At 49.0% G+C, this 24,754-nt stretch overlaps 1 protein-coding gene across 7 annotated transcripts in view; it reads right to left on the bottom strand.

The window, feature by feature from the left end:
* Positions 1-24,754, bottom strand: part of Csmd2 (CUB and Sushi multiple domains 2) — a 569,993-nt gene that overhangs the window by 244,533 nt on the left and 300,706 nt on the right. For 4 of the 7 annotated variants that reach the window (XR_010066645.1, XR_010066640.1, XR_010066641.1 and 1 more), the window contains exons 7-11: positions 19,191-19,268; positions 14,233-14,320; positions 13,404-13,528; positions 6,413-6,496; positions 4,423-4,544 (exon numbers count right to left, since the gene is read on the bottom strand). Coding sequence is in view for 1 of the 7 variants with exons in the window: in XM_063288624.1 (XP_063144694.1) it covers positions 4,423-4,544; positions 6,413-6,496; positions 13,404-13,528; positions 14,233-14,320; positions 19,191-19,268 (497 nt within the window). In the remaining 6 variants the exon portion in view is untranslated. The remainder of the gene's footprint in view (positions 1-4,422; positions 4,545-6,412; positions 6,497-13,403; positions 13,529-14,232; positions 14,321-19,190; positions 19,269-24,754) is intronic. The other 3 variants (XR_010066642.1, XR_010066643.1, XR_010066644.1) reach the window with 2 other exon arrangements.

Genomic DNA, 24,754 nt, shown 5'->3' with positions numbered 1-24,754 from the left:
CAACAACAAAGGCCAAGCCACAATAAGAACACTTACTGGCTAAACACTTCCGGGATCGGAGGAAAGGCACAAGACATTGTTCCAGGAAGTTTAGTGAGCTCACACAGGAGGATGTGTGAGATGCCCACATCTGGACACAGGACAGCGAGGCCAAGCCGAAAGTCATGAAACAGACACTGAGGACATCATGCAAAGAAGTGGTGACAATCAACAGTGACAGCAGACGTCAGAAGACTTCTGTCCATCAGAACATTGTAAAAAGACATCCTGAGACAAAGGAGAGCTAAGAAAGCTTGCTGGTGGGAGGACCGGGAGTTCTAAAGCATGGGGCTGGAGAGGGAAGATGGTAGTTCTGTTGGGTAGGGTTGTGATGGAAGCGATTGGAAATAAGGTGATGAATACATAAGCAAGTCCAAACCAGAAGCCGGAGTCAGCATGAGCTCATTAAACGATAACACTGCAGAGTGTGGAAGGCAACAGGGAAACACAGAAACACAGGCAACAGACAATGGTGAGGTCATTCAAGGTGTGGCGTTTTGTGATCCCTGACCTCTCAGGAAGGAAAAAACATAAAATTAGAGAGCATGGGGCAAAATATACTAAATATACATATTCATATTTCTGGAGCATTTCAGATTATTTCTGACAGAATCACATGATTAAATATTGTTAAATTGTTTTTTCCTAAGAGATTATTAGTCTGTGTTTTTTATGCATAAAACAAAACAAACAAATCCAGTATACCCAAGTAAAAGTTGAAAGTAATAGATAGAATAGACAAGATGGACATCAGAAGAAACTTGATGTAATTGTTTGGGGTTGGGAAGAGGTAGGGAGGCTTCAAGGAAAAACATGATTACAGGTAGTCATTACATAATTTTTTGAAATAGTTGATTTACCAGGAAAGCATGTAACATTCAACTTGTGTCTATAATTACAGAGTCCCAAAATAAAGGAGGCAAAAATGGACAGAATTTCAAAGAAAATAAGACAAACCTGCTGTCATGGGGGGGGGGGATTTTACTACCCCTACCTCATAAAGCATTGATTAAGAAGGTGAAAAAGTCAATTAAGGTAGAAGACATACACACAACTGTAAAAAAACGTAAAATTCACCTTGAAGAAACATCTTTTTGTTTTCAAGCCTCTGTAGAACACGTGTGAAAAAAAAGACTGCATTTCTGATCCAAAAATAATTAATTAAGGTGATTTGATATATAGCTTTCCCTAAACATAAATTTTGTAATCATTCATTTGTGTAACCAGAAAATTTCAGTTTAAAATCTCTACATATTTCTAAATAACCCACGATGGAAGGACGGACAGTGATGGAAGCTGGAAGATATGTGGAAGTGGGCGAGGGGCACAGACCCATGGACAATCATGTGCCTAGTAGGTGTGAGGCCCTGGGTTCATTCATTAGCACCAAAGTCAGAATAATAAATAAATAAAAAGGGGAGAGATGGGTCAGAGGTTATGAGCACCTGTTGTTCTGTTGGAAGACCTGGGATGGCTTCCCAGCACCCACATGGTGATTCCAGTTCTAAGGGATCCAATACCCACTCCTGACCTCCTCAGATGTCAGGCACACATGTGGTGCACATATACATACATACATACATACATACATACATACATTCTTACATATATAAATACATAAACACACATAGACTAAACATTTATACATGTAAAATAAAAACAAATAGATTCTAAATTTAAGTTACAAATTAAAACCAAATAACTATCAGAACTAAATTTTGTAACTATGATATACAGGTTGCTTATAAAATCTGTAGAAATAGAGTCAAAATAATCCACAGAGGGAAACTTGTAGCCTTAGATGCTAAAATAAGGTTGTAAATAATGGGCTAAGCAGACAAAATAAAATGCTAGACAGAAAATAAGAATAAATGCACAGAAGGAAGGAGGCAATAGAGAACAGAAATTGGTGAGGCAGAAAATATTTTTAAAATATTAACAAAACCAAATTCAGTTCTATGAAGAAATTAGCAGGTATAAATCAGAAAGGAAAGGGGACATGAAAGCAAATATTAGCAGATACTGTAGCTGCAGTAAGAGACAGACGCATAACTGCCTATATAATATTTCTGAAAATTTAGCTAAGGGAACCCAAGACAAAAACAAACGACCTAGATTACCCTTTAGTCATCAGAGATATTGAGTCTGGAGTTTAATCTCCCAGCACCAGATCCAGACACTTTGGCTGAAAAGATCCACTGAACTTTCAAAGTAAAAGTTATTGCAATTTTCCACTAACCATCCCAGGAGACAGAGGGAAGCACTTTCCAAACTGCTTTATGAAGCCAGCCCTTTCTGATACAAAATTCTGGCAAGGATAAAATAAAAGAATAGACCTAACAAAATAGAAACACACTGTTGAATAAGATGCTGGCAGGCTAAATCTAGAGGAATATGGGATGTGTGCACACTAGGTGACAGGCGAAGGAACTAGGAATTAGACTGGCAACACGGAGGATCAGCGAACACTGATCATTCCAGGGTGGGAACCAGGGAGTCCGGGGTGGGAACCAGGGAGTCCGGGGTGGGAACCAGGGAGTCCTGGGTGGGAACCAGGGAGTCCTGGGTGGGAACCAGGGAGTCCTGGGTGGGAACCAGGGAGTCCGGGGTGGGAACCAGGGAGTCCTGGGTGGGAACCAGGGAGTCCGGGGTGGGAACCAGGGAGTCCGGGGTGGGAACCAGGGAGTCCGGGGTGGAAACCAGGGAGTCCGGGGTGGGAACCAGGGAGTCCGGGGTGGGAACCAGGGAGTCCGGGGTGGGAACCAGGGAGTCCGGGGTGGGAACCAGGGAGTCCGGGGTGGGAACCAGGGAGTCCGGGGTGGGAACCAGGGAGTCCGGGGTGGGAACCAGGGAGTCCGGGGTGGGAACCAGGGAGTCCAGGGTGGGGACCAGGGAGTCCAGGGTGGGGACCAGGGAGTCCAGGGTGGGGACCAGGGAGTTCTGGGTGGGAACCAGGGAGCAGAATAAAGACGGTATCACAGGTGTGGGAAGTTGTTTGATAAAAGTCAAAATCCACCATCAATAAAAAGTCTTGGTAAACTCGGATGTGAAAGACACTCCCCCAAGCCCCAAAGGAAACCCTCTAGATTGAAAATAAGCCCTCTCCAGGAGACAGCACACAGAATAGTGAAGGAACAGAATCCACTCAGCATCAGCGCATCACCATCCCACACGATAAATGGATTGGAAGGGACAAGATAAAAGTGTCACTTTTTACAGATGTCAACAGTCTGCAGACAACACCAAGAAAGTCTCAGGAAAAAAGACCTCGAGATATTCGCTATGTATAGAAGACAAATTAAGGTACAAAACTCGATTGCATTTTTGAAGGAGCATCAGGAAACAGGTCAAGGATGATGGGTTTTGGAAGCCATGATGTATGTTTATACAAATCATACTGCTATGTTTATAGAACATAAGATGTAGGTAGTATTTGGGAGCAAATATATCAAGAAGTGAGTAAGAGCTGTAATGGAGACAAGTGTACTGAGAGCTATGAAAGACATCTTAAACCAGCAGAAAGGCATATAATGTTCACGGACCATGGGACCCAGCATCCACCAATCAGACAGAATTCAAGCGATTCAGGTTGCTGTGGACCCTGGCAAGACTTGGATTTTTTAAAAAAGATAACAAAACAAACAAACAAACAAAGAGCCTGAAATGAAAAAACAAAAATAAAAACTCAAAACGACAACAGCAACCCCCTGCCCCCAGAGACAGGGATGGACACATGAAAGGTTGTGGGTAACAGAGTTAGCTAAATGGTGAGGGCAGTTCACTAAAAACAAGATTATGAGGAGCTGGAGAGACGGCTCAGTGGTTAAGCACACTGGATGCTCTTTCAGAGGTCCTGAGTTCAATTCCCGGCAACAACACACAACCATCTGTAATGAGATCTGATGCCCTTTTCTGGCATGTACCACATATGTACACAGAACGTTCATGCTCACTTGAAACAACAGCAGCAACAAGAACAACAACAACCCCCCTCCCCAAGATTACGCTTACACGCAGTTGGAATGCTCACAACTGAAGCATTCTACTCTATGGCTATCCAGTTAAGTATAAGCAAGCACGGTAACAATATTCAGACATGGCTGTGTCTGTAGGCGCTGGGGGTGGGAGTGGGGGTGGGGTTAGTTTGAGTAGGACACCACCAAGGTAGCTCTTATTTCTTGATCTTCCCCTTCCTTATGCTTGGACATGGCTACTCAGCACTTCATGGATTAATGTTATTTCTATTTTTCTTATGTCTTTTCATCTCTTCAAAGCAGAGAAGCCATGACCAGGAGGCTCGTGGGTTTGCAGTCCCTGGTAGGCAATGCATCCCTAACCTGCTTCTGTCCATAGGACCCGGATCCCCCACTGTGGGAGCCTTACCTTGGCGGGGTTGAGTGCCGTGATGATCCACACACAGTGTGCGTTGTTGTCATACTGAATGGGGAAGTTGGGGGAAGTGATGATGCCCGAGGGACCTCGGAGGTGGGCATCACACATGCGGGCTGCGGAGAGGAGACGAGACAGACACTTCAGTTTTCAAAACGTTCAGTCCCTCCCGTCTCCCACACACAGCCCTGAAGAGATGCCACCCAGACGGCCACTAGACAGTCTCTCCCTAGAAACCACCCGCTTCCTGCAGCCACGCCCACCTTTCCCAGCAGGCTTAGCGCGAAGTCATAGTGCCTGGAGACAGGCAGACTCAGCGCTCTCTTTGTCTATCCTTCCTCCCCAACTCCACCGAGATAAGGCAGTTCGCCTTCTTAAAGAGCGAGCAGACCAGGGCTGGGCGAGTCCCAGGCACCTAGGTACACACCGAGCCCCCCGCTCTATTCCTGTCTGTAGCTCATATCTCCAAACCCGTTGGGGGCTGCACTGAACCCCTAGACTTCTTATCTAGTAGCTTGACTTCAGCCCTTTTTGCTACCACCTTGCAGGCTTCTTGAACTAGGGTCTCAGGATGTCCTCGTGGAGGCCACCCCTAACAGGTATCAGAATGCCTGCCTGTGCCCAAGGACTCTGCCAAAATGCCTGACACGACCCAGCTTCAGGCACCAGAACATCTTCAGAACCAGCCTGTTGCTTCCCTCCTCCATCCCCATGCCTTGGAACAGGCTTTTGACTGGGAGCATAAAGACTCAAGGTGAATTAGAAGAAGTGCTCTCCTCAAGTAGATATAAAGTGTTATCAATCACGGCTTAATCTAATTAAGCTCTTTAAAATAGCTTTGAAACTAATTAGATTAAGGGGTGATTGATCTCATTTAAGGTTCCACGTTGGGTCCGGGTGTTTGCTTCCTCTTAAGAAGCACGTGCACGGAGTCCTAGCCACCTCGTTCTTCAACGTTAGCACACAGCTCTTTTAATAAAGGGCTCTCTCCGAGCCTGCTCTGTCACTGCCCACCTGGCAATCCATCCCAATTGCAGGCGGAGTGCCTAACAGTCAAGACCGAGTGTGTGAACTCAACGGGCCTAAGCATGTGAAATGGGTGGGCTGTCAGGCTTGCTTTCCGTTGATGACCTCAAACTTCCAGGGGCTGCTCTTTGTGTGGGACCATGCGTGGCCAACCTTTCCCAGCGAGCCTCTCCCAGGAGTCTGAGAAGCCGGCTCCACGGCTCCCAGGTGTAATGGATCGCTTCTCGTGGCGTGCAGTTTCCCACGCTCATTCACTCCAACATTTATTAAGTGTCTATTATGGGCCAGCCAGAATGTGGGCTGAGAAATATGTCAGCCGGGGCCCCGCTTCTCTCAAGGAGGCTGGAGGCATACGTGAGAACCTAGGAGCCCTCATGTGTGACCACGGCAGCTGTAATGACAGGGCTGTTTTGAGGGGCTCTGGGTCATCACGGATGGTTCTGATCATTCATCTTATTCTGCACTTGCACGAATTTCCCCTCACAATTGTCCTGGATATTGATTGCATCGAGTTTATTGTGTGTGTGTGTGCGTGCGTGACATCAACATTGGGTGTATTTCTTCATTGCTTTCCAGCTTACTTTTCTTTTTGAGACTAGGTCTCTCAACTCAACCCAGAGTTCAATGATTCAACTAGTCTGGCTAGCCAGCAATCCCCTAGAAACCTCCTCACACTGGGTTATGAGAGTGCCCTGCCACACCCAGCTTCTATATGTACTGGGGATTCAAACTCAGGTCCCATGTTTGTGCAGCAAAGCACCTCACCCACCCAGCTGTGTCCTCAGCCCCTGAACTGACATTCGACACCCCAGCCTCCCTGCTCTCTGTGTATCCAATTGCTCCTCTCACTGTGTTGAAAGCCACGTTGGCTCACAGGTCACACTTGGGGTGGATGGCATAGTTGAGGACAGGCCAGTCTTGGGGGCTTAGCAACTTAGCCTTTTCGCTCTAAATCTACCTGGTGGCTGTTCAGGTCTGAGGGAGTGAGCAACGTGCCTCTTCTTTTTTCCTAGTGGGGCAGGTGACAGCACCTCAGTGAGCCCTGGTGAGAGCAACAACAGGACATTCTTGGTATTCAACGAAGGGGCCCCAGGACTCCCAGACTCAGTGTCCCGCTCACTGCCTTCCTTTACATTAAAGATTTTCTCCCGGCCTCAGGAGTGCTAGTCCAGCTTTCTTGAAGTTTCTATGTGAGTGTGTATCCACATTTATATACAGGAGCACGTGGGTGTCTTCCTCAACCCCTTTCCACCTTAGTACTTCTGAGATGGAATCTACAGCTTGCCAACTCTGCTACACTGGCTGGCCACCAAGTCCCAGCTCCCCCACACTCTCTGCCTCCTTAGTGCTGGCATTACAGGTACAGGCTGCAGCATATGGCTTTTTTTTTTAAATCAGTCATTTTTTTTACATTGGGACTGAGTTATTGAACGCTGGTCCTCACGCTTGTGTGGCAAACACTTTACTGACTGAGCCACCTCCTGGGAAGCCCTTGAAGCTCCTGTACAGGTTTTTTTTTCCTTCTGACAAGATTCCCAACCCACCTGTAGAAGAGGATCTGAAATCTCAGTACCCCAGCCAGCCCTGTGGAGAATCCTCCCGCCGCTCCCCCGCCCCGTGCCCCCACCCCCGCAGCATCTCCCACCTCTTCTGGGAAGTCTGATTTTGCTGCCAAAAGACTCGATTTATCTTGCGCTTGTTTCCAAGAATTAGATGATATTTGCAGTGTGTTAAAATATGCCAAAGGTAATTGGAGAGAATAGGTCAAAAAGCATTTACCACTTTAAGAACTCGGAGGGGTTTAATTAAAAAAAAAATTATTACAATCTGCAGATACTTAGCACCGAGTACCTTAAGACAGGTTCCGGATGGAGTCTGAGTTGCTTTTTTCCTGTCTGCTGTCTGGGCAAGGTCAGGCAGGGGATGGTGCAGACAGACTGCTGCCCCCTGAGCAGCCAACTGCAGGGATCCCACCAGCAGATGAACAGCTCCTCGCTGTGACCCAGATGGGCTAACCAAATGGCAGCTTTTCAGAGCGAGTGTGAATCAGGGAATGAATGTTATCTTCCCAGTTGCCTATCGGCACTTGCCCATCTAGCCTCTGCTACAGAGACTTCTCTCCGTCCTCCGAGCTTCCTGTTCTTCCTCAGGACATCGTGTGCTGTGTTATTGGGAAGAGGACCCTTGGGAAATGCAGAGAGACACGGCCCGGAACCACGACTGGCTGATTGTTTGACTCCAGAGCGGGGAGCCCCTCCAAGTGCAAGAGGGGTACAATGCAAATCTGGCCCCCAGGACCCAGCTTCTCTCCACATCTGATTTCTACCTTGATCTAGGCCGCCTGCTCTTGCTCCTCCGAGGACTGGTCTCCCTCTAGCCCTGAGCACAATTCCCACCTCACACAAGTTACTTGTCTTTGGACAGGGTCTTGTTTTGTAGCCTAGGCTACCCTGTGACTTCCGGTCTCTGTCACACCTGGCCTCCATTACGGGTCTTCGGCCAGTCTGTACTGTAGCTGCAACATCTTCCTGCCTAACCCAAGTCCTCCTCCTCTCCAACCCCTGCTTCTGACCTCCTCTGTGGTGAACATCCTTTTCCTTCCGTTGTCATTTCTTTCTGCAAATGTGCCTGACAATTCCTGGAATGTACACTGGACCAGTGGCGACGACTGGTGTTCTCTCTCAATTCACCAGGTTTCTTCCATTTTCTCATTTCCCCTTTCCATCCTAACCCAGCTTAGGCCTCATGGTCAAGTCTCTCTTCTCTCCCCTCTAATCAGTTCGCGGGAGAAATCGATTGTGGACTGGATATTTTCCATTTATGCTTCACATAGTTAAGCTTCGATGGGACACAATCACAAGAGCAGCAAAGCTTGTGTCTCTTTGAGTTCGTTACCCACCTCAAACTCTTCCCAGGGATTTCCCAACAACCCTGCCTCAGAGCTCTGTCGGTTCACCCACTCCTGCCTCCCAAAGACCCTCTCATGCCTTCCAAGGGCCCTCTGGCCTCTCGCCCTTCCCTTCCTCTGCTCTGTTCTCCTGACTGATGGTTTTGATACCTTCCTATATTTGGAGGAAGCTATTCAGCAGACGCATGCTCTTCCTGAGTCCCCAAGGTGTAACCCTGCCTGCTGATGTTTATTTTCTTGCTCTAGCAGGAGAGGTGACCCCTTCTTTGAAATGCCAGTCCCTTCTATAGGATCTGGACCACTGTCCTCTCCATCCCAGGAGCAGCCACATCTGTGGCCATACACAGAAGCCTGATGTCTTTGGAACTAGGAAGTGCAGCCATCATAGCAACCTGTCTTATCTCACTAATGCTTCCAGTAGGGTTACTCTGTTGACGACATCCCTGGTATCCTACACCCTAGGCCCTTCTCATCCACTGTCTTCCAGACTTCCCATCTTAAACCCTCCTGATCTCCTTCTCCTTTTTCCTCTTCCTTTTCTTCTTCGCCACCCAGACTGGACCTGAAGACCTCTCCCCAGTATTTCTGGTTCCCTTCACACCTTCATACCATACTTGATCAAAAGACTGCCATTGTTCAAACCTCTTATCTGCTTTCTCTTCCTAACTTCCGGGCCTAGTGGCCACTGGGACAACTATGGTCATATCATAGATTCAAGGTTTGCCATCAAAACCAGCTGGCCTTCTATCCCTGGTCCTCCTTTGGTTCCCTCCCAATTTCCTGTAGAACAACTTCAAAATTGAGCCAAGCCATTTAATCCTACTGGTAGCTTACACTTGACCTTTCTGGAGTATCTGACCCCAGTGGCCCACCACGTTTTGGTTTTCCTCCTTCCTCCTTAACTCTTTCAAAGCAGGTGAGTATTCTCAGAGGGGGAATTCTCAGTATGTAAATGGCAATTTTTCTAGACATTTGAAATTCAGTTGAAACAAAGCTACCAAGAAGGGGGAGCTGCTCCACACAGTTCCCCCATATTCTGACTCTGACGGAGGTCCGAGTGCCATTCTCAAGAGCAAGTGGCCCAGAGCGTTTGGAGTGAGGGGTTGAAACAGCTCAACTCATTGGCAGTGCTTGTGCCCTTAGGCAAGTTGGTCAACTCCTAGGAGTTTCAGCTCAACATGAAAAATGGCTATTGCCACCCGCCTCATAAGGAAATGATGAAAAATGCCCAGCGTGTGCTGTGCTTTAGACAAGTATGAATGTCTTAATAAGTGGGGGCTTTATCATTGGCACATACAGGTAAGGGGCTTGGACAAAAAGGCATGAGTTCTAGTGACTCAGTAGGATATCTGTACCAGAAAAGAAAAGAAGACAGGGTAAGGGAGGGGAGGTGTGAGAATGGGAGGAGACATTAAGGAAGGGGACAAAGGGAAGGGAGGGGACACTTGGACATCGAGTTTAAGGGTTTGGTTCAGGAATCTGAGCTTGTGGTGGTCACCAAGGAAGAAAACAGACATGTGTAATGATCATGTCTAGCCTATGTTGTGCACAGTTCCCATGTTCCCTTTCATTTTGCAGTCAAGGGAAAAGATGGAGTAATGTCTCCTGTGCCATCTAGATTCTTAATTGCAAAGTTGGGACTTGAACTTAGGCCTTTGAGTCCTACATATGGTATTCAGTCCAGCCTAAATTACTGTATTTTAAATGCACACGCACAGACACACAGACAGGCACCACCACCCCGTGCATGTGCATGTACACACACACACACGCACACACACACACACACACACGGACGCACACATGCACACACACACATGCACACACACATACATGCAGACAGACACACACGGGCACGCACACATACACACACAGAGTCTTGTTTCCTATTCACTCCCTGTCAGGTGTTTTCACTCCTTGTCAGGTATTTGGTGACACAAACATAAAAGTAACAAATACAACTCGTGTTCTGCCTTTTTGAAAGCATGCTCTGCACAATCGAGTTTTTATAGGAAACCAGGTACGGTGCTGTGTCTGTGATCCCTGCACTTGGAGGATAGAGGGGGGCGGTTTCCAAGGTTCAGGGTCATCCTTGAGGCTATCCTGGGCTACTTGAGGCCTTGTCTCAAAACTTAAAACAACGAAGATTTTCCAGGAGTCAAAGCAGAGGCTAACTTCTTCTGCTGGGAGGGAAAGGAAAGGCTGGAGCATCACCAATGTCAGCACTTCCAAAATGAGGGCCTGGTTCCACAGTTCTTGTTCACATCAATCACAGATCCGGCTCATTCTGGTGGTCCTCAAACATTTATTGAGAAGCTATTATTTGCCTGTCTGTGTGTTTTAGTATAATTAATTGTGTGGAAAAGTGAATAATTAAAGCCACATCATATTTCACAGACATCAGAGGGAAAACAATACCCCATGTGTGGTGGGCGGAACCCTTTACCTCTCCATTTTGGGTAACCTGTCTTAAAGTGGAGCTTCGTGTGATTGAAGGACTTTTGTCCCTTTATAATAGTAACAGTGAGGTTCACCTAAGCTATCAAAAAAAAAATTAGAGAAAGAGAAGGAAGAAAGAAAGAAATCGCAATTGCTGTAAAAATTCCAATTAGTTTAAAACAAAAGATGGGGGTGGGGGAGCCTCAAGGACTTGCATCTAAGAGGGAGCTTTGCTCCTGACCTTCAGGGAAGCTGGAGAACGATCATCTCAATCTAAGCCTTGGGCTTCCACAGTCTCCCTGTCCACCAGACTGCACCTGAGGAGCCATGAGTAAGAGGAAGGCAGGAAGGTCAGGCTGTGCTGAGACCCTACCCCTTTAGTAAGTGCCTTGCTTCTATCCCAGTTAACGAGTAGGGAAGGTTTGGTTTTCTCCTTCATTTACAAGGTCCTGTACTGAAGGCTAATGAAGAGCTCCAGCTGATATCAGCCAGCTTAGGGACTGCGGTGGACAGGGGAGCGGCTTCTACGGGAACCTACGGCCATTATAGGATGAGATGTGCTTTGTAGCTCTGGCTAAGGCCAGCTGTGCAGCAGGATAAGTTACAGGTGAGCACATGAGCCTCGCAGGTGTCCCGGTGCCACTCCTAAATGAGAACTCGCGTTCACCTCGCTCACCTGGTGATGGGCAGTCGGGCAGTGAGTCTTCAATTCAGCAGGGAGGAAAAGGGATTCAGAGAGGTCAAGATAAAGGCCCAAGGACACACAGCTACAGAAGTGGCAATGGCTGCATTAGAAGGGCCAGCTTCCTGCCACCTGCTTTCACAGTGGCATGGGGTACAACAGAGTAACAGGAGAAAGAAGCCCAGTGCTTAGTGAAAGCACACAGAGAGGTTAGTCCAGTATCAGGTTCCCTAGACATAGCTCAGGTGGGGCCCACAATGTATCTGTAGAAAATACAGGAGCAGATTATTTGACTAAAACCACCTTCTAGAACACTAGCTCTTCCCCATCCCGGGCTTTTCCTCATAAGTGAACTACTGTGACTAAGAACAACCTTCCTCCAATAGAAGTGTGGCCTTCACTGCCACCTGAAGGCCTTGCTGCTTTGGCTTCTGAAAGGACGCCTTGGCCAAAGGTCTCCTGGTCTGCAGACTAGATACCCTGTGCCTTTCTGTGGCTTGGGGTTCTGCACCTGGACTCACGTAGCCTTCAGTTATTCATCCATCTCATGGAATCATTCAACACTTGTCATAAAGCACCTACTGGGTTCCAGGCCCCGTTCTAAGTGATGACCAAAAGAGATGTCCCCAGCATCTGTAGGATGTCCATCTTCCTTCTAGCACCTGCCAAGCCATGGAGTGCTTGACATATGTCATTTGGTCAGCTCCCTGAATCTTGCAGGGGAAGAAGGTGGATCCAGAGGAAAATGGGTGATCTGTCCACAACCTCAGTTATACTTAGGATGCTTTCCTTTGTGTCCCCAACTTAAAAACAAAAAAAGTCTAGCTATGTAGGAATGACATGGCAGAAAGTCACAAGGCCCAGCATATGCAGGACATCATGGCCACCTCAAAGCTGAACAAGTCGGAATGAATAGAAGGCCCCACTGGAAGATATTTTCATGACTCCCTTCCAGATTACTCATCAACACTTTTACAAGATGGACCAGGTTTTAGCTCTGACCTCATGTTCTTCCATATAATTATAGTTTAGTTCTCCTTCCCACTCCTGCTCTGCTTGGATTTCATCTTGATGCAAAGGTGCTTATGAAACAAAGCATCACCTTTGGTCAGAAGGATCCAGGATAGAACCATTTTTGTGGGCAATACATACCTCCCCTCCTAGAGGGATCCTCAGCTCCCTGGGGCTGTCTAAGAGCTGAGTGTCCTTCTGCCCCACTGACGGTCATTCGCCCACTTCCAACATTTGGATAATTTATGGCTGTTGGCAGGCAGTCTTCTTTGGTTTATATGATAGGTGAGAGTGTGGGCAGTAGGGCCCTTGAGGACAGGATGGCCAGGTTGCTGTCAGAGAAGCTCACTGAGTGGGCTTTTGATGCCTTGCTCCCGGGTCATCGCGATACAGCTAAAAACATTGCTTCAGAAACCACAGGTCTATTTACTGCAGAGTGTGGGCAAAGCAATGGGAGCACTGGGGCAGAAGGCTAGGATGTATGTTTGTTAGAATAGATGGATCTAAGACAAGAGTGTGTGGGATGGCTTGCTTTCCTATTTCTGTGTGGTTCTGATCTCTTTGGGCAATGTGTCAGCAACTTGCTTCCTATGCCTCCCCTGTCGGACTATGAAGTCCATGAAGGGCAGGGGTTTTGTCTGTCTCCCCACCTCTCTACCCCTCCCCTGTCAGACTATGAAGCCCATGTAGAGCGGGGGTTATGTCTGTCCCCCCCCACCCCCTCTTCTCTATGCCTGCTCCTAGCAGAGGCCTTGATACAGATAAACATGGTGATTAGTCAAAGATGTGAGATCTGAGGTTTAGGGAGTAGTAGAGGGCAAGATGAGCCAGCCTGGGGGATGGCCCCATGCCAGGTCTCCAGGCCCAGCCTGTATGTCTGAGTGAACTCCCTTCCCCAGGTGCCCTCACCTCGGCAGACCGGCCTGTGGTCACTCCAAGCTGCAAACATGTCGCTCACTTTCATGCAGGTGATCCGCTTGGACCCTTGTAGGTCATAGCCCTCGCTGCAGGTGAACTGGACGCTGGATCCTAACCTGGGAGACAAGGTGTTTTATGAGTTCTCTCTCTAGACCTGCTAAGCCCTGCCCTGAGGAGAACACCCTGGCTCCTGGCTCCTGGGGGAACATTCTTTCTCCTTCTGGCCTTTCATCTGCCATCTTCTGTTCACCACTTAAAACCTGTGGGAGGCTGCAGCTGCCCTTCATCTTAGTTGTTTGGGAACATTTGATGGCTTTAGGGTTGAGTTAAAAGGAGACTTTGTGAGCCGAGAGCACTGCTGGGAGATAAGTATCAATTAGGGCTAAGGGTGGGCTGATGGTGCCCATAAACCAGGGTGAAAATGGACAGATATGGGAAGATGCCTTGGTAGTACAAAACTGCAAGAATTTACTACCTGAGGGGCTCTGAGGTCTGCTAGACAACAATAGGCCCGACATCATTCACGTACCATGTCAAAGAGTGACAGCCCTTTAAACTCTGGCTGGCTACACGCATGTGGTGGCCATTTAACAAAGGTATGTGTTAGCTGTACCCGGTCATACCCCATATGGCAGGGATATCCTTCCAAGGATCAGACTAGGAGAGACGATAGCTTGTTCCCAGTAAATGTCACCCTGCACCCATCTCACCCTCTCCACCCCACTTCCAGGAAAGTCAGGTCTTATTCCCCCCCCATCCCAGCCCAGGTCACCCCACCATACAGCATATACAGCCAGAAAGTCCCCAAGTAGTTTCTTACCTGAAGTCTGAGCCTAGTCTTTTTCCCCTTTCAGGTATGCCGGGATCTGGACACATATTATGTCCTTGGGACACACCAACCTGAGTTACTACAAGGCAAAAGAACAGTATACACATAGAGAGATTGTCTCAGGAGGGCACCAGGCTGGGCAGCATCTCAGGGAGGGAGGAGGAGACAGGACGAGGCCCTGCTCCACCGGAGTTGTGGAGGATGCCGGGGCTTTCCTGACTGTGCAAGGTAGGAGGCTACTTTCCATAAATTCCTTTGCAAGAAAAATCCAAGTGAAATTCTTTGGGATCATATGGGCTCTGAGACGGCCCCTCTTGCTCAACAACCGTCCTGATCCCTCATCCCATACCACCCGTGGCCAGAAGTGGACTGTCCAAAGGCTCTGGTCACCTCCCCATCCTGCACTTCAGATCCAGGGATGGAGACTCTAGATGAAATGACTCCGCCCCGCCCCCCAACCTCAGCCCCCGATGAAGAGATGACTCAAAGGAGGTTAAATAAAATGTGAACACATGATCAGAAACGTCAAAGAATGAGAGAGAGAGAGAGAGAGAGAGAGAGAGAGAGAGAGAGAGAGCGCTTCAAGTTCAAAGCAGGGGCTTGTGCTCAGATTATGGACATTTCTTCTGAGAGCCCTCTTCCCGTCAGATCACAATAAGCAAGTACCAGAATATTCTCCCCTCCCCTCCCAATGTTACACTGGTCAAGAGCACCAACCAGATGTTACCTGGGGGTATTTCTAGCAGCTGGGACAACATTCTTACACCGTTTTTTAAAAACCCAAATCTTATGCATGGCTGCCTGAACTGGAGCAGAGCTCAGTCTAGGGCGGCGGTACACACACAGTGCAGACAGCGGGCAAGCCCTGGGCCCTTGCATGATCACTGGTTTTGACGGTTCACATTGCTCAGGCTGGCCTAACTTCACACCTCTGCCTTCCCAGAGTGGCAGATGACTGAGAACTTATGCCACCTTGCCCAGAGAAGTTTATTCAAGGACCCCACCAATCTCATGACTCCCAACAGCAATCCTGAGGGATTACAGGGTGTCTATGGCGACAGTCTCTGAGCTCGCCCACGTTCCCCTCTCTTCCACTCAGCACCCCACAGTACAAGAGAGGCACTCTATCACCCACCTTACACACAACTCACTCATTCTCCACAATGGGAACCCATTTTTTTTTCTTTTTTTGTACAAGGGAATGACCACTGTCTTCAAGAGGTTTCCCATGGAGGGAAGCCATGGAACACTGAAGGGACTTCAGAACCGGAAGTGGTGGTGTAGAAGTGATGGCGGGACCAGCCCCGTATTACTGGGAGAAGTGTGAAAGTTTTCCCAGAGGAGGCGACACTTAGCATGTGTCCTATAAAGGGGTGAGATTTAGATACATGGGGACAGTGGCAAAGGCAGAAGAAAAGCACGGAAGAATGAGATGGAGACAGCGAGGCAGAACTGGGGGGGGGCGGGGGGGCGTCAGGTACAGCTAGAGCATAGGGGAGGGAGAGATGAGAGGGCGGAACACGAGGCTTCAGATGCGTGGCTTTTGAGGGTTATGAGTCTTATCCCAAATACACGGGAATGGGTGGGGGAGGCTGTTGGAGGGTTCTGCACAGCTGAGTGTGCGGCACCTGTCCTTAATCCCAGCACCTGAGCAGTAGAGGAAAGTGTATCTCCATGAGTTCAAGGCCAGCCTGTGCTACTCAGCAAGTTCCAGGTCAGCCAGAGCTACATGGCAAGAAAACAAACAAACAAACAAAAAACAACAAAAAAGAAAATAAAACAAACAAACAAACACAAGACCTCAAACAAAATGAAGCGCCCTTGGTGGCAAAATGGCACTTACAGAAGGAAGCTCTGTGCTCATTTAGGTCAAGGACATCAAGAGTCTGGTGAGGTGTGTGATGTGTGAATGGATGAGGAAAAGAGGGGGTCACTGGAGAATGTGAAAGGATAAGGCAGGAAGAGAGAGAGGACAGGGGCCTCCTGAGCCTGGGTCTGTGAAGACATTGGTAGCTGATGCAAGGTTAAGTCAATGCTGAGGTTCCTGCTCATTGCTACAAGCAGAGGCCTAGCACAGCCCCTGCTTGCATCTCCAAGTAGCCCAGGGGACTGCTGACAAGGGAATCTGGCCACTTGAGGCTCCAGGCTCGAGCAGACACGGGCTGAACTCTTGGTTGTGTGGTAAAGTCAACAAGGCCTTGTGGGTGGCTGCACATCGCTGGTTGAGGCACGGCATCTCGCCATCTCGTTAGCTTTTACCCTGTTCCTTGCTCACTGAGCCTATTAGATCGTCAACAGAACTGTGATCCCCACCAATCCCGAAACTTGCAGGCCCAGGCAGCGAGATTGAAGTCTCTGAAGTGGAGTGAGTTTTCAGCAAGCCATGGTGTTTTTGCAAGGACAGGAAGGAGAGGCAACTGGGGCTCCAGGACAGCAGGGGCTTGGGGAGTAAAGGTGGTAACCAGGAGGAGAAGATGGCTTCCCTCATCCCAAGACCTGTCCCTGATGGCTTTGTCATCCAGCCTGTGGACCATAACTGCAGCAGATGCTAAGCTAAGTACCCATCGTTCTCAGATCCTAAACCATTCAACTTGTGTAGAGACCACACCCATCCCAAGGTCCCTACCAATGGAGACACCCACCTTTTAGCAGCACCTTGAGAAATCCCAGAAGTTCCCACCACTTTCTTTGCCCTCTCGTTCAGTATGGACAGCCGTCCAGACAGCAGATGAGGCTGAGCCAAAGCTAAGAATGACCAAGCCCCCACCGCCCTGCCTCCCAGCCATCAGCCAGCCCCTGAAGTACTACTGTTCAGGAAGCTACAGATCATTGAGGCAGCTCTTATCCAGTCAGCACCCTTTCCTTGGGCCATGAGGCCCTTGGAAGACCTACCCAGCTCTCCAGGAAATGAACAAACTTAGGTCCAGGGATCAGATCACTACATGAATTGCAGAAGCAAAAGGCATTTCCTGCTGCCTTCAGAATTTCCTACCTGCACTGTCAGTCTAAACCAGACACTGGTACTGACTTACTGTTGGCGACTTGGGGGTTGAGGGGAGAGCAGTCAAAAATGAAGGGTAATCCTGACCCAACCGGGCATGGCCCCACAATGTCCTCAGGTTCTAACCATTCAACTTGTGCATGGACCAAGTTGTCAAAGCAGAAAATATATGATGAATCCATGCAGATATCATCCACTGTCTCGATGAAACTTGGGCCAAAATCACACCTTTTTTAGGAAGTATTACATTGGAGATTAAAAACTTGTTAAAGAAATACCACACATACATATGTATGTTTAAAGACTGTTTATATTACTTTCTTAGTCATTTCTCTGGGGCTGTCGTGGGCACCCAGGGAAGGTGTAAGTGACGAAAACCATGGACTCTCTCAGATAAATGCACCCCTGACACAACCCGAATTTTTCAGCTACTTTGTGGGCCTCCCACAGTAAGGAAGGCCCTGCAGAAGGCTCATCTTAGACCCATAGCATCCCTGGAAGGAAGGCAGGCTAGAGTTCTGTATCCCCATTTTATAGATGTTAAGACAAAGTCATTAGTTTCTAGGGTAGCATGAGATAAACACTTGGGTCCCTCCCCTCCCCGCCACACAACACTGGACATTTCTTTAAGTGTATTTGGGGCTCTGTGGCAAAGTAAGGACACAGTTGCTTTTGTTCATTTTGTCTCCATGGCTATGTCAAGAGCATTTGGGCTCAGGGAAAGGCAAATGATTCTCTGCAGGGCCCAGGGTTAAACCAGAGCTCTCCTAGGGTCCAGTCTTTACCCCTGATATCCTTAATCAAGCACAAAAGCAGAGAACTCTAGCTTCCTTCTACCATCAAACCTCCCGGAGCAGGGACCACCATAGACTCTGGTCTACAGGTGAAGAACCACTAGTATCTTCTTACTTAAGAGAGTGTGAGACGAGGGCAAGTCCTCACACTCTGGTTCATTCTACTCAGGCCCCCAATGGCCTCTGCCCCCAGCCTTCCTCTGGCCACAGACACCAGCACAGACCTTGGGAACCTGGTGGCTTTCTCCCATCTTTCTTTACCAAGTACCCTTCTGGCGATTGGAGAAAAATAAAAAAAAGCCAAGGGAGGTAAGATAGGACGGAGAAGAGGGAGGACAGGTCAGGGGAGGAGGAGGAAGATGAAGGAGAGAGAGGGTAGCTAGACGGAGTGGCAGGGAGGAAACTCAGTCTCCTGGCAACCAGAGTAGCCTCCCTGTACCTGCTTCCTGATGGGTAATGGAACATCTACGTCCCACCCTCAAGGCTTACACTCTAAATACCTTCAACACAGGCCCAGCAGGTGTCTCTCTGGATGTGATGCTCTAGACCACTCCCCAGCACCAGACCTCTTTTCGTCTTCCAAACAAGGGTAGCAGGAACAAGCCCCCAAAGACGCAATTTGCCCAAGCACGTCGCCGCCAGGATTTCCCCACAACCCCTAAGAGCCACGATCCAAGTCCCCACTTCACTCTCAGGCTGGCCCAGCCAGGTCCAGCACCCTTAGAGGGTTTATTAGACATGTCCCTTCCTCTGCACCATCTGACCTTGGGAGCCACACACCCCACACATGCACCTCCAGATCCCAGCCTGAAGAGGCACTAGAAAGAGGACTGTCTTAGCAGGTGAGAGTGGTTCAAAAGGAAAAAGAAAGAAAGAAATGGGCAGAAATGACTCCCTGGACTGCAGACCGAATGGGGAGTGAGGAGGGGTGGGGAGGAAGGAGATGATGGAGGGAGAAGGCAGAGAGCAGCTGGGGCTGCTCATTAGCTGCAGGCTCTGTGAGTCCAGGCACAGATGGAGGGAGGGAGGGACCAGGGAAGTCATCTAGCAGAGGCCGACTTCCCTGGGCTCACAGCTGGTCACAGCGCTAGAGGTTCGGACCCGAGCACGAGCCCTATGCGCTGGCACGCGTGGGCGGGCCAGGCGACACTTACACACTGACGTCTTCTGGTTATTGTCCTTGCTGGGCATCAGCTTCACGCCTCGAGACTTCAGCTCAATCTGCTTCTTGACTAGAAAGGACAGAAGGAAAAGACGGTCGGAGGGGTAGTCTGAGACCTGGATGGGCTTCCTGCCGAGTGACGTGTGCCCACTCTTTGGACAGCTGTGACTTAACGTTCTCGCCTAGTTCGAGCTCGAGAGCCACGGGATGCAGCAACAGCAACCAAAACACCGCCAACCATAAGTAAATTAATCTCATTTTAAATATATTCAGACTGTATTCATGGCCATGCTGCAAAGGGCCATGAGCCACGCGTTGGACACATTTGCAAGTCAGCTTTATCCTGTCTCTTGGCTTGGGACATCCACGGAGGGAGGCTTCCTGTATAGTAGGGGTAGCAGGGTCTCTGCCAAGAAGGACAGGATGCTGAGGGAGGCAGGAAAGGGGCTCCAGAGCCTTGTGGTGTCTGAAGGGCTCAGGGTTTGCCGAAGTCTCTCATGGGAGTGAAGTTCCACTACTGCTGAGGATTCTGGGTATGAAATGATTTCTGTCATCTCCCTGGGGGATCTTTGGTGAGCATCTGTAGCTTGCTGAGTTTGGATCTGGAATGCTCTCCCACAAACTATGTATTAAGAGTTCGACTGTCAGCCAGCGACACTACTGGTAGGTGCTAGAAGCGTCTGTAAGTGGAACTTATGGGAATGTCATTAAACGTGTGCCCTTATAACGGTCCTTTGGACTCTAGACCTGCCCTGCTGTCATGAAACGAGCAGCCTCTCCCTCCATCGTGGACTGTGCTGCTGTAGGCTCAACCTATAGACTGATTCCTCTTGAAGTCATGATCTTAAACAACCCTTTCTTCTTTTTAATTGGATTTGCCTCAGGTGTTTGTTATAGCAATGGAAACCTAAGGAGTGCACAGTCTGCCCTCTGCATGCCTGCAAATCTATACATTCTTTCCCCACAAGTTCTGAGCCAGCCCTGACAGGGAGTGGTAAACTGGGTCAAGTTCCATTTGTCACTACTCCCCATGTCATACCGTTTGTGATATGAATATCGTGTGGCACTGGGAATTAAACCCAGTATTCATACATACCAGGCAAGCAGTCTACCAGTGGGCTATTTATATCTTTGTCCTGTGGTATGACTTTTGTAGTCATTGCAGAGTGAGGTATTTTTTTCTCCCACCCCTTAACCTTGGGTTTGGACCCTGTACACTTGGAGGCCTTGCATCCAAAGCCTTGAAAAGCACCTGCCGGATTAGGTTTACCCGTTACATCTTCATTACCATGGGAAGACGTGGTTATAGAGTTGAGCCTATAGGCTCAGCCAGACCCAGCCCATACCAACTGACTTCGGGGCATGAGAAGCTGAGTCCTGGAGGCCACTGAGGTACGGAACTTGGGTGGCAGCCTAGTGAATAAAATAATAATCTTTTCTGGCATTTGACAGCTCCTCTGGTCTTTGCCGAGTGGCGTGCAGAAGGCAGAGCTCCAGATTACAATGGTCTACCTTGTCCCCATCTGTCTCCTTTGGTCTGGCTGCCCCTGTTCCCCACGGTGTGCTCCTGGTGACCAAGAACTCATTGAATCTCTGGTGATAAACCTTGGTTCACCTATACAATCTTAGGTCCCTGCGTGCCCTGTCAGTTGACCTCTGGCAGTTGACTCAGCCCTGCTCACCAATGCCCAGGAGTCATAATAGCTGTACCCAGGCACTTGCTGTGTGCCAGACCCTGGTAGCTTCACCAGTTCTTCACTGGTCTTGGCTCCATGCTCTTGAACCATACACAATCCTTCAGTAAATCCTCCCCAAGGTAGACCCCACGAGCCACCTGTGATGGTCTCCAAACCTGTCACCCAAGTTGCCGACACCTCTTCCCTGACTGACAGGATCTCCTGCCTTCTTCCTTTGTCTTTGAGTAGCCTGCCCTTAGCACAAGGGTCAGAGGAATCCTGGTTAAGTGCAAGGCAGACCATTTCTGCTTAGGGGCTCTTTGGTGGCAGCAGGCTCTCCTAGAGCACAAGCCGGAGTCTGTAAATGGCTCACAAGGACTAACCGGCTCTCCCCGTGGCCTCATTAGCTTTCTCCTTGACCCCAACCAGTCTTCTCCGGCTACACAGGCCTCCCCAAGGTGAGCACAGTGTGCCAAGAATACCGACTGCCTTGACTGCCCATTTCTCTAAAATGTTTCCCACCGCATGCCTGTGATTTGCTCCCCCTTTTCTGGAAACAGTTGGGCAACCCCCTTTTCTTCAATGAGTCTTTACCCAGCGCTCCATTAAAATAGCACCTCCCGCCTCAGCTCTCCTGCCCCTCCTGAGTTCCTCTCCTGAATGTTCTACCATACTATATCATTTTTAGTTTTTCTTTCTTTAATGATTTAACTAACTAAATTTATTTTGAGGCAGGCTCTTACTATGTGGCCCTAGCTGGCTTGGAACTCATTATGCAGACCAGCCTGGCCTCAAATTCATAGATCTGCCTTCTGCCTCCCCAGTGCTGGGGTTAAAGATATGTGCCACCATACCTGGCTCCCTTATCATCTCATGCTGCCCTGTACACTCAATCACGGAGAGCCCTCTGACTGGCTGCCCTACCCTAGGTGCCTAAAAGAGTATCTAGGATCCCAGGAAGCAGTCACCAGGTAAACATCCAACCTCCTTGCCTGCTAGCTAGTACACTTTGCTTGATAGAAAATAAAACTGGGAAACAAAGAGGGTCAGGTGACTAGAGTGAGAACACAGAGACGAGACCCCAGCTTTCTGTGACCAGCCCCTTGAATGTTCCAAGGGGACAACCCACCATCCTCAGCCTTCCCTGTCCTGGTTCAGATGCCGAAGACTCTGATATTCACTTAGGATGGGAGGAAACACGCCACTCTCCAAACCAAGGTCCACAGCATCAGGCGTGCAGGAGAGCCTCCCTGTGCCTCCACTTCTAACTAAACAAGAAAGCCGGCCAAGAAATTTGTTCTCCTGACAAGTGACTGTCTACGTGGGGCGCATGATGGAATCCAGTCACTGCCGCGGAGCCCCATCCTCCCTCTGCACTCTGGAACCTCCTTTATAAATGTGCGATGCTCTCTGTGTGTATCCAGCGGGAAAATTTCCAATGAACACTAACATGGGCGCATTATCAAACGGAGGGCATTAGCAAGGAAGCATGCATTATTCAAGCCCGGCTAATACGGTATGGCTGTGAGTCAATCATCCCTGGGAGAAACTGAGCTGTCTGAGTACTGTGAGGGAAGTTCCGAGCTCCCAGGGCACAGGGGGACCATGGTGTGTGTGGGGGTCTCTGACCCAATGCAGCCAGCCCATCTGAGGTAAGTCTATAGAGATGGCTCACCACACATAGCTAAGAGGCAAGGGTGTGGCTGGGGAGGGTCTTCATGGCTTCCTGTCTCTGGTTCTGGTGTTCACTGGAGGAAAGGGGTAGGGAGGAGAGAAGCAGAGCGCAGGGCAGACCCCATTCCCAGGGGCGCCCGATTTGCTGGTTTTCCTTAGAGCTCCTGATGGGGTGTGTGAGCTGTGGCCAGGAAGAGACGGACTGCCAAGGGAGATGACTCTTCCTCTCTCTCAAAACTGCACTGAGGAAAAGTCTTTTATGACCCTGTCCTTTTGAGACTCTAGACGGGCTCCTGACTTTGGGGGTCTGTGCTGGCTAATTGCATGTCAGCTTGATACAAGCTAGGGTTATGTGGTGTGATGGTTTGTATATGCTAGGCCCAGGGAGTGGCACTATTGGAAGGTGTGGCCCTGTTGGAGTAGGTGTGTCACTGTGGGTGTGGACTTTAAGGCTCTCATTCTAGCTGCCTGGAAGTAAGTCTTCTGCTAGCAGCCTTCAGATGAAGATGTAGAACTCTGAGCTCTGCCTGCACCATGCCTGCCTGGACACTGCCATGCTCCTGCCCTGATGATAATGAGCTGATCCTCTGAACCTGTAAGCCAGCCCCAGTTAAATATTGTCCTTGTAAGAGTTGCCTTGGTCCTGGTGTCTGTAAAACCCTAACTAAGACACCTAGAAAGTGGGACCCTCAACTGAGAAAATGTCCCCTCCCAGACTGGCCTGTGAGTCATGTCTATATGCCCATGAGATATTTTCTTGATTAATAATTGACGAGAGCAGGTCCAGCCCACTGTAGATAATGTCATCCCTGGGCAGGAGTCTCTGGGGTACATAACAAGGCAAAATGAGCAAGCTAGGAGGAGCAAGTCAGTAAGCAGGGCTCCTCTGTGGCTTCTGCTTCAGTTCCTGCCTCCAGGTTCCTGCCTTGACTCCTTCCCTGACTTCCCTCCGTGATGGAGTGTCATGTGGAATTGTCAGCTGAAGTAAAATGTCTCCTCCCCAAGTTGCTTTCGGCCATGGTGTTTCATCACAGCAATAGAAACTCTAAGACAGGATTCACCCTCTCTACCCTTCTCTCCCCAGAATTGCCTAATCCCCAGGCTCAGGGCCTGCTAACTGGGCTGCTCTCAGTAGGGAATGACATCATCCCACAGCCCAAGTTGGAGCTCATGTTCATGCCCCTCCCCTAGTTGCTTACACCTTGACCATAGGGCAGAGTTTACCAAGAGGATGAGTGCCAAACGAGGAGTCTAAAAAGTTACCATACGTATTAACACTGCTACTCTTTTACTCCTTGGAGCTGGGTCTCCAGGTTTACATGATCCATGATACCATTGGGGTATCAAGAGGCCACACTGGACACACATCAGAATCTATGGGCAGGATTTTCGCCCAGGATTTAGCCTGGGAACTAAAGGGGTCACAACTCTTTGAGCAGATGTTTCTTATTCCAGCTAAACAATCTAAAAAAATAAAATAAAATAAAATAAAATAAAATAAAAATTCCTATCCAAGCTCAGCTGGCCCGGACCTCTAGGGAGCTATAGTTTACAGCTGGCCCACACCATCTGGGAGCTAACAAGTGGGTCACTGTTCACCACCTGAACATGAAGTGTCCCTGGGAAAGCTTATGAAGCCCAGGGTGCTTTGCAAGGTTCTGAGAACTTTAATAATTAAGGTGGGGGCCTGCCTGGAGGGGGTAAGCCTTGGGGCCTCTCCTTAGGGTCGGTCTGTATCTTACCGTGTGTGTGTGTGTGTGTGTGTGTGTGTGTGTGTGTGTGTGTGTGTGTGTGTGTGTACGCGTGCACTTGCCTGCCTCTCTGCTTCCTGAGCACCATGAAATGGGTAGCTTTTCTCTACCACCAAGCCTCACCTTGGGCCCTCAGCAAGGGGGCCAGTTGACCACTGGCTGAAACCTTTGGATGGTGAGCAAAAATAAATCTTCTATCCCTTAAATTTATTTTTATCCTACTAACAAATGCATAGCAGAGAAACAGCTCTAGAGACGTGGGGTTGTCAGAGTCGGGTCACAGACCTATAGAACTGGGTCTGGGAGGGAATTTAGAGGAGTTTGGAGGGGCATCCTGAGAAGCCTCAGATGCTGTGGGCAGAGATTAGTGGGAAGTTTTGACTGGAGCTCAGAGGGCAATCATGTAGGTAGGACCTCTATGGAGAAGCAGATTCATGTTACACTGTGGTAATGAA

Source organism: Rattus norvegicus, chromosome 5 (assembly GCF_036323735.1).
Source record: "Rattus norvegicus strain BN/NHsdMcwi chromosome 5, GRCr8, whole genome shotgun sequence".
In the NCBI taxonomy this organism is placed as follows: Eukaryota; Metazoa; Chordata; class Mammalia; order Rodentia; family Muridae; genus Rattus; species Rattus norvegicus.
This window is presented reverse-complemented; position numbering and strand designations above follow the sequence as displayed.